At 65.0% G+C, this 9,593-nt stretch overlaps 1 protein-coding gene across 1 annotated transcript; it reads left to right on the plus strand.

The window, feature by feature from the left end:
* The first annotated feature begins 2,867 nt into the window (after window positions 1-2,867).
* On the plus strand, window positions 2,868-9,070 carry CBX4 (chromobox 4). Its single transcript, XM_032241442.1, has 5 exons — window positions 2,868-3,120; window positions 3,249-3,292; window positions 4,404-4,469; window positions 6,552-6,618; window positions 6,856-9,070. Exons 1-5 carry the CDS (start codon window positions 3,052-3,054, stop codon window positions 8,284-8,286), a joined length of 1,677 nt encoding a protein of 558 aa, XP_032097333.1. The 5' UTR covers window positions 2,868-3,051; the 3' UTR covers window positions 8,287-9,070.
* The last annotated feature ends 523 nt before the right edge of the window (window positions 9,071-9,593 follow it).

Genomic DNA, 9,593 nt, shown 5'->3' on the forward strand with positions numbered 1-9,593 from the left:
AGGGGCCAAGACAGCGGGATGGGACGGCATGGGGCAGCCCCATGGGAGGTTTCCCAGGAAGGGCTCTCTGGGGCATCAGGGGAGCTTCCAGGGGAGCCCACTGTACCTTCCCAGGATTCTGTCCCACCTCCTGGCGCCCATTCGCTCTCCCGCGGACCCGAGCTCCTCCCCACACCCGCTGGCAGGGGTGCTCTAGGGACCAGCCACAGAGGTCAGGTAGGGGCCTCTCTCCCCATCTGCCCACCATCCACGGAGACGAAATAAATAACCACCGAAGGGAAGTCAATTGCTGGTGCTTGTGAATTTCACTTTCAAAGTCGTCGGAAAAAGGCCAGGACCGGCGGTGGCCGGGGGCTCGCTGGGCTTCTGAAGTGCTTGGGGCGGCCCCTCCGGCAGTCCTGGGGAGCCAGGAAACGCTTCACGCCGCGGCACAGGCAGCTCCAGAAAGGATCCGCTGTACGGACCCCCCACTTCCTTCCCAGCTCCGCGCCTGGCCCAGCCCGGCTCCTGCGCAAACCCGTAGTGAGGGCACCGGGTCCTGCCGTGTGGCCCCGAGGTCCTGAGCGTGGGCCCCTGAGGGCCCTGGGCGCAGGGAGCAAAGCGGAGTCCGACGCCCCTGGCGGCAGGGAGGCTGCGGCCGCCGTTCGGCCTCCCCCGGCGCCCCCGACCTGGACGCCGCGGAAACACCCACTGCAAACAGATTTTCCAGGGGATTTTCAAGAGGGGGGAGGGTGGAGTGTCGGGAAGCTCAACCCCTTCCCGGACAAGGGGACTGGCCGGGACAAAGTTGCTGCAGACCTCCCGACGGACCGACGGCGCAGCCGGCTTGTGCGGCTGGGTCGTCGTGGACGGGCGACTGCCGCCTACAGCGCTTCCCGCGCCAGCCTCACGACCCCTCTCCTTCCGCGGTGGAGCCCCGCGCGACAGTTCTTCGCCTTGGGCAAGAATGCCGGGGAAAAGCCAAACACGGCAATAGAAAAATCTTTTCCTGTGCGCCCACCCAGCTTCTATAAACCCCGAGAGCCGTCCCCCGCCCCCACCGCACCTAGTCAGGGAAAACAGGCAGGCGTCGTCCCACCTGGCTTGCCCCCCCCCGCACCCCAACACTCAGGGAATCCCAGGTTTGCGCCTCAAGCTCGTTAGAGATCAGTCGCAAACCGAACACCTCTGCAGCCACCAGAAGACAACCCTCACCCCAGTACCCCTCGGGGAGGGGCCACGTGGGTCTCCGTGGGCGGCAGCCTCCGGGCAGCAGCAGCCTCCGTGGCGCAAGAGCTGCCAGGTGGTAATGAAATGGAGTCAACGTGTGCGTTCACCACCAGACTGTCTTCAGGCTTCCCAGGGATTCCTGGGCGAACACGAGCCCCGCTCAGGCTCGTCCCTCCCCTGCTTGCCCGAGCCCCCGCGCGGTCCCCAACTGACAGTCGGGTCGTGTGTCAGGGCGGTGGTGGAGACCCGGATGGCTCTTTGCCCGCCCCCATCGCTCGCTCCACTCTCGCTCGGCTTTTACTCTTTTTCTTTCTCCGTGGACGCTCAGCCAAGGGATTGCGCAAGCTTCCTGCTCGCGGTCCTTCAAGAGCCGGGAGCCGGGGCCCAGACACACCCCAGGCCGGGGGCGCTCCTGCCCCTGCCCCTCGGGCCGCCCTGTCCCCGGCAGCTCCCCCCACCCTGACCCCACGGAGCTCGGGGGCCCTCGGCGGCGCCCTCGGCAGGCCGCATGGGGCGCAGCAGCTCCACCAGCAAGAGCTGCGCGCCGGAACGCGCCGTCTCGCCGCCGGAGGTGCCAAACTTCACACTCGCGGCTGCTCGGGCCGCGTCCCTCTGGAGGGCCTTGGCTTGGCCGCCTGTGAGGGACGAGGGTCCGCGGACGCATGGCGAATGCGAGGCTCCTCGGCCATTCCGTTCATCTCCCCTTCGCGCTGCCCGTTCTTCCCCCGCTCGGCCTCAATCTCTTCCCGCCCTCCCAGCTCCTTATTTCCAGGCCCTTCCTGGGACCCCACGAAGTCCCCTCGGGCCCCCAAGCGGACCCGGGCCTCCCGCGCCTCTCGCCCAGCTTGGCTCTGGAGGCTGCTAGAAACTGGTCATCTCGCCCCGCCAACGAGAGGGCCCAGCGTAAATTCGGAGCCGTGGAGAATGGGGTGGGATCGGATTCGGAGCCCTTTCTACTGAGGTTCTTGGGCGCCAGGGCCCCGGGGCCGGCCGCTCGTCCGTCCCCTTCCTCGTGCGTTCTTCGAGCTCTCCTTGGCACTCACCCAGTCCGGCCTCTTCCCCGCCCCGTCCCTTCCCTCCTCGCGCTCCTAAACGCCCCGCGCCAAGAGGCGAGGCGGGGCCCGCAGGGGGGCGCGAGCCGCCCCTGCCCCATTCCGCCCCCTGCCGGCGGGGCCCGCGCGTCCCGGGCCGCCGGTGACGCAATTCGGTGCCACTGGGAGCGACGGCGGACGCCTGGTGGCCCCCAGCAGGGGTCCCGGGGCCGTGCACACTGAGAACCGGCCGCGCGGGGGAGGCCCGGGCACCGGGCTGCGGGCGGGGGTCGCCGCCGAGACCCTCCCGGGCTGTCAAGCTCTCCGCCCGCCTCCGCCCGGGCCGGCACACCTCTCCTTCCCGGTCTCGCTCCCCCTCTGCAGCCTCCCTCTCCCAGGCTCGCCGATCCCTCCCCTGCACCTCCCCGGCGCCCTCCCCTCCGCGTCCCCCACCCGCGCCCTTTCCTCCTCCCCCCGCCGCCCAGGCCCGGGGCCTCCGGTAGGCCAGGCTGCGCCAATCCGCGCCGCGGCCCGCCCCCTGACGCCGCGCTGGGCCCGGCGAGGCCCCGCCCGCTGACGTCCGGGATTTGCATGAGTTCTTGTGCTGCCGCGGCCCGGGCTCAGTTGTCTGAGCGAGCGCGAGCCGGGAGCCGGGGCAGGCGCGGGCAGCGGCGGGCCGGCCGGGCGGTGCGGGGCGAGCGGCGGCGGCGGCGGGGGCGCTTCGGCCGGGGCGACCGCGGGGCGCCGGCGGGAGCTAGCAGCGTCTGCAGCCGCGCCGGCCGCCCGCGCCCCGGCGCGCTCCGGCTCGGCCATGGAGCTGCCAGCTGTTGGCGAGCACGTCTTCGCGGTGGAGAGCATCGAGAAGAAGCGGATCCGCAAGGTAGGGCGGCTCGGGGGCGGCGAGCGGCGGCCGGAGCAGCCCGCGAGCAGGCGAGGAGGGGGTGGGGAGGCTGCGGGCCGGGCCGGGGATCCCGCGGAAGCTGATGGAGTGCTGTCTCTTCCCCCCAGGGCAGAGTGGAGTATCTGGTGAAATGGAGAGGCTGGTCGCCCAAGTAAGTCGCGGCGGAGGGCGGGGGCCCGGGGGCCGTGGCGCGGGGCGCGGGGCCGCGGACCCGCCGAGCTGCTGGGGGGGTGGGGGGAGCGGACGGGAGGCGGGGTGGAGGTGGGGTGGAGGGAGGAGGGGGTGGGGAAGTCGGTGGCAGGCACTGGGAAGCCGAGCCGCCGAGCCCGAGCCCGGCGCCCTGTGTTGTGCTCCGCTCTCCGGGAAATGCCATCACTAATTTATGCACTAAAAGGAGCCGGAGGAGCTGGAGAGACGCGGGGCCGAGCCGGGGAGGCCGGCGGAGGGAGGGAGGGCGAAGGCACTGACTGATGTGCAGCAGAAAATGGCTCCTTTCCCCTTTCCCTCCACCGAACGGCTCCATATTGCAAAACCAAAAAAAAAAAAAAATTAAAAAGCGACGAAAATGCAATTGTGTGCCTCCTCCCTCCTAGTGGTGCAGGGAGGGGAAGAAGAAAGGCGGAAAATGTTGGGAACTGTCACTGCGGCGCTTTTGGTGGAGAATTTTTTTTCTTTAATTTGAAATGCGAAGGCACCGGATGGAGATAGACGCGCAGGCACACGCACACTCACACACACACACAGAGGCATATTTTTGTGTTGCTGAGTATTTGGGGTTTGCTTGCCCGTGACAGCGGGCTCCTGGGCCACGAGGGGGTGTGGGGGGGCCGCTCGGCTGCTGGTTATCGGATTAGGGGTCAAATGGAGAACGGCTGAAGCCCTTGCAGGGACTTGGGGCTGGGGAGAGGAGGGGGACTGCGACTTTGCATTTCGGCTGCTTTGCACGCAGGGTTCCTGGGGAGCAAAGTGGCTTTGGAACATGTCGCAGTAACATGCTTAAAATTCTTGACAACTGCAAAATAAACTGCTAGTTTCATTTTCCTTAGCCCTCCCCTTTCTTCCTGCCCTTGCGTGTTTATTTCAGCGGGGGCAGCGTGTCAGGGACTGTGTCAGGCCTGCAGAAATCTACCCTCCACATCCACAGATAAATGTTCATGAAGACGGAGTAGGGCCTTACGTCACTCCCTACCTGGAGGCCGAGGCAAAGCTCAAAGCTGGCCTTTTTTTTTTTCATCGTGTCCCCCTCCCTTTTCCCTTGCAAGATATAACACGTGGGAACCGGAGGAGAACATCTTGGACCCCAGGCTGCTGATCGCCTTCCAGAACAGGTGAGCGTCCCCCACGCAGCCACCGCCCGCCACCCGTGACCGTATATGGGAATGGCAAAGTGGGGGACGAAGTAGTAGGAAATGGGCGGGGAGGAGGCTGGCGGGAGCCCCCACGCAACCGGCCTGCATGGGCATGGCTGGGGACCCAGCTCCTCTAACCAGCGTCCTTGGCGGCTGCTGCAGTTTGGGGTGGGGGGAGGGCAGGGCCAGGGAAGGCCAGCCTTGGGTTTTGGGGAAACTTTGGGAAGGGTGTGTGTGGGCGGCCCTGCAGCTGCCCGGAGAACTTGTGGCTGTGCCTGGTTCCCCAGGGGCCCCTCCTGTTGCAAGCTGGAACCCCGCCCTGGAGCCTAGGTGTTGCTGTCCTGCAGCCACTGGCCCTTGGCATCGGCGCTTCGCGGTGCAGCTCTGAGAGAGCTGGCATTGTGAAACCGCCTGGACGTCATGGAACTGAACTTAACCTGTTGGCGGCTGGAGGAAAGTTGACATGGCCTTCGAGGCTGCACCCGCACCCTCCGGGAGCTTAAGCTTGGTCTGGAGTAGTTTCCAGAGGGTGCTGGGTTGCCCCCCCCCCAACTGGGCTGCTTGGCAGGGCAGGGCCACCCACTCTCAAGGCAGAGGCGGGCTTGGCCGAAGGGCCTGGGATGGTTGCTGCCTGGTGGTGGAGGGGTGGCTGCTTCTGGGGAGCTCGTCCTCGTGCGCACGGCTGCTTGTCACGCTGCAGCTGCTGCAGCTGGGTTCGGCGCCGGTGGCTGTGGTTCTCTGTTTCGGAGGGGATAGAAGGGGGAAGGGCGAGGAGGGGAGGAGCAGCCGGAACCCTTGGAGCTCGGCCACCCCACTGCCTTCCATCTCTCCTCCCCCTTTTATTTTGCATTATTTCCTGTGGCGCGTTTGGCGCTAAAACTGTAAACTGCAGACCCTCTGAGCTAGCTACCGGCCGGGCTGGGAAGCTGCCCTCCCGAAATGCAGGAGAGCACGTAGGGGGATCCTGCCCCCCCCCCAACCTGGGAGTTCACTACCCTGTAACCATGTCAGCGGCTGATGCCACGTTACATAATGGGTCCCTGAAGAATTAAAGCGCAGGCTGTTGCAATGCCACGCAACTTCAGAGTCAGGCCCTGGCCCCCGCCCTGGGACACATCAGAACTCTCCGGGGTTAGTCCGAGGGGGCTTGGGGGGGGTGACTAGGGTTTGTGAAGAACCTGCTTCTGGCCCAGGAATGGGCTGCAACTTTGGCAAATGCTAGAGAGGCATCCCACTCTCCTGTGGAGGCCTGGGTAGTGCCCGGGAAGTCCGGGCCCCAGCTGCGGATCACCCTTAGACTGGCCTGCAGGCAGGAGGTGGATGTAGTGACCGGTGCCTCCGCCCCCGGGGTTTATTCATAATTTGGAGGTGGTGCTTCGCCACGCTGCTTTGGCCCCGCCCACCTGCCCAGCTGGGAGGAGCCCAGCGTTCACCAGGTGGCTACAAACCTGGCCAGACTCTGGCCTTGGTGGCCCGCCCCCGCCCCCCGCCTCTAATTGGCTCATTTGCCGCTGTGTAAACAAGGGCGCAGCCCCTCCCCCTGTTTAGTGCCTGGCCTTTAAGAAAAAGAGTCCTCCCTTCTGCTGGAGGCACTCGTTATCGGAATCTTAATGAGGTCATTAGCATCCCGAGCTTCTGACGGGAGGGATGAGGTCGGCGCACACCTCGGTTGGGCGGGTTTGTCTTCCCTGGACCCCCGTGTCCACTCCGCGTCACACAGAGCCACGGGCCCAAGGCTGTGGGCACGAGTGCCAGAGGTGCAGTCCTGAGCTTCTGCCTCCTGAGCACAGAGGTGGGGCTGGGGGTTGCCGGTTCAGGTGTGGGCATCAAAGTGGGGAGCCCTTTGCCCGGGACCTCTTGGGCAGAGGAGGGTTGGTGCGAGGGTGGAGGGCACTGGGGCCTGACTCACCCTGAGCTCTTGATTCCTCTGTATTCCTCCAGCCGTACCTGGTGCTCGTGGAAGGTGGGGGCGGGGGGGGCCGGTATCACAGAAGGTTCTGGGATTAGCGGGAGGGGGCGACCCTGAGGCTAACAGCACTGCCCTCTGTACCCTCCCACCAGGGAACGGCAGGAGCAGCTGATGGGATATCGGAAGAGAGGGCCAAAGCCCAAACCGCTGGTGGTGCAGGTGAATACACGCGGTCATCCCCGGGCACCCCCTTGACGTGGCCACCAGAGCTGCCTTCAGGCCTGGGGGTGGGGGGTTCCTCCCAGCACCCCAACCCTGCCTCCTGTCTACTAGACCTCCCACCTCCGGCTCTCCCAGAGGCAGCTGCCGACCTGGTGGGGGCTGGGACACTGCAGAAACTCCCGGCATGCTGTGGGGCCACCTTCTCCCTCCTCACCCCTGCACCCATTCCCTCAGGTGCCTACCTTTGCCCGTCGTTCCAATGTCCTGACCGGACTCCAGGACTCCTCCACTGACAACCGTGCCAAGCTGGATCTGGGCACACAGGGCAAGGGCCAGGGGCATCAGTACGAGCTCAACAGCAAGAAGCACCACCAGTACCAGCCGCACAGCAAGGAGCGGGCAGGTAAGCCCCCGCCGCCGGGCAAGAGCGGCAAGTACTACTATCAGCTCAACAGCAAGAAGCATCACCCCTACCAGCCCGACCCCAAAATGTACGACCTGCAGTACCAGGGCGGCCACAAGGAGGCGCCCAGCCCCACCTGCCCGGACCTGGGGGCCAAGACCCACCCTCCTGACAAGTGGGCGCAAGGCGCGGGGGCCAAGGGCTACCTGGGGGCGGTGAAGCCCCTGGCCAGCGCGGCGGGTGCTCCAGGCAAAGGCTCCGAGAAGGGCCCCCCCAACGGAATGATGCCGGCCCCCAAGGAGGCTGTGACGGGCAACGGGATCGGGGGCAAGATGAAGATCGTCAAGAACAAGAACAAGAACGGGCGCATAGTGATCGTGATGAGCAAATACATGGAGAACGGCATGCAGGCGGTGAAGATCAAGTCCGGCGAAGTGGCGGAGGGGGAGGCTCGCTCCCCTAGCCACAAGAAGCGGGCGGCCGACGAGCGCCACCCTCCTGCCGACAGGACTTTTAAAAAGGCTGCGGGCGCAGAGGAGAAGAAGGTGGAGGCACCGCCCAAGAGGAGGGAGGAGGAGGTGTCGGGGGCAAGCGACCCGCAGCCCCAGGATGCCGGCTCCCGAAAGCTGTCCCCTACCAAGGAGGCCTTTGGAGAGCAGCCCCTGCAGCTCACCACCAAGCCCGACCTGCTGGCCTGGGACCCGGCCCGGAGCACGCACCCGCCCTCCCACCACCCGCACCCGCACCCCCATCCCCACCACCATCACCATCACCACCACCACTCCGTCGGCCTGAACCTCTCCCACGTGCGCAAGCGCTGCCTCTCCGAGACCCACGGCGAACGCGAGCCCTGCAAGAAGCGGCTGACGGCGCGCAGCATCAGCACCCCCACCTGCCTGGGGGGCAGCCCGGCCGCCGAGCGCCCTGCCGACCTGCCACCAGCCGCCGCCCTCCCGCAGCCCGAGGTCATCCTACTGGACTCAGACCTGGATGAGCCCATAGACTTGCGCTGCGTCAAGACGCGCAGCGAGGCCGGGGAACCGCCCAACTCCCTCCAGGTGAAGCCCGAGGCGCCCGCGACAGCGGCGGTGGCGGCGGTGGCAGCAGCGCCCGCCACGGCGGCGGAGAAGCCTCCAGCCGAGGCCCAGGACGAACCAGCAGAGTCGCTGAGCGAGTTCAAGCCCTTCTTTGGGAATATAATTATCACCGACGTCACTGCGAACTGCCTCACCGTTACTTTCAAGGAGTATGTGATGGTGTAGCTGGAGGGCGCGGAAGGGGAAGCGTTATTCCCTCCGGGTGGGGGCTGAGCACCTGGGGCCCCAGGGCGCGCTCCCCTCTCGCCAAACGCGAGAGATCCGGGCTGGCCCCCAGGGCGAGAACACGAGGTAACCACGTACCCCGCCCCCCGCCCCCCGCGGCGGCTGTCAGACCTGGGCGGAGGCCCTTCCACCTGGTGCCGGCAGGGCTCGCCCTCTCCTGCCCTTCCCCGCTGGAGACGGACCCCAGGACGGACAGGGCAGCCCTGTGCCGCGGTCTCAGAGTTCTAGTATTATATTTTAACTGTGCTAACTTGTCAAGTGCTGACTCTGCTCCCGTTTGTACGTGGTGTTATTATTGAGATGTATTGTTTGAGCTCAGAAGGCCCGACCACCCTCTCCGGGCTGCTCCCTCTATATTTATTTGTAGGTATTTATATATTGAAATATAAAAACCTAGATTTATGGAGTTTCCTCTAGATCATGTTATATTCTATATCAGACAAACTATTTTCTTTTGACTTTTCTTCCCCTCCATCCAGTATTTCGGTTGATTTCATTTTCTCCCCTCTCCTCCCTTCCAGGAACTGCAATACCAGTAACCTTGGTATATATTTTTTGATACTGTACACATGGATGTGTTGTTTCTATGTGCAAAAAAAAAAAAAGTTTGTTAAAAGGCTACTCGAGCTCTCTAGAAACTGCTGCTACTAGAAATGTCTAAACTATAAGCTTCCAACTATTACCTGCTTGAATGTAAATATTAAATGGAGATGTTGAAGGTGCATTTTTACTGCTTGAGATGAGCGCAGAACAAACGTCGGAGGCAGGGAGGGGCCGGACCCCTCTCGCCACCAACTCCGCCTTTTCGCCGGGTGCTGAACCTTTGCACCAGCGAAGTGGGCCGGTTTCGGGGGCCAAGCGCCGGCGTGGGAGGGTGACCCCGCTCCCTGAGAAGCCTAGAGGCGCCCGGCTGGATAGGGGAATTCCTGCGGGGGGGGGGTGTGGGAGCCGTCCCCGCCCCCGAGGCTTTCCGGCCGGCGGTGCCCGCGGCACTGGCAAACCCTGGGTTCTGCGTAGGGGAGGAGGGAGTGCAGGGGTGGGCGGCACGGACACGCGGGTGGGGCTAGTCTTCCTCTTGGCACCCACGCGGCAGCGGCTGAACTTTGGCTATCTTCACCCCCAGCCCCCACCCCTGGGGCTCCGCACACCCAGGCGCAGGCCCTGGCGAGGCAGGGAAGTTCCTTTTTAACAATCCCGCCCGGTAGGGCAGGTTCGGCGGGGCGGGGACCCCCGGCCTCTCCAGCGTC

Source organism: Sapajus apella, unplaced genomic scaffold (genome assembly GCF_009761245.1).
Source record: "Sapajus apella isolate SASKATOON/1434 unplaced genomic scaffold, GSC_monkey_1.0 scaffold48, whole genome shotgun sequence".
Taxonomy (NCBI): Eukaryota; Metazoa; Chordata; class Mammalia; order Primates; family Cebidae; genus Sapajus; species Sapajus apella.

Excerpts from the sequence above, each read along its gene's own strand:
- CBX4 (XM_032241442.1), top strand. The coding sequence starts at position 3,052 with ATGGAGCTGCCAGCTGTTGGCGAGCACGTCTTCGCGGTGGAGAGCATC. Across the intron at positions 4,470-6,551 it reads CTGATCGCCTTCCAGAACAG|GGAACGGCAGGAGCAGCTGA; the intron begins GTGAGCGTCCCC and ends CCCTCCCACCAG. Across the intron at positions 6,619-6,855 it reads CCAAACCGCTGGTGGTGCAG|GTGCCTACCTTTGCCCGTCG; the intron begins GTGAATACACGC and ends CCATTCCCTCAG.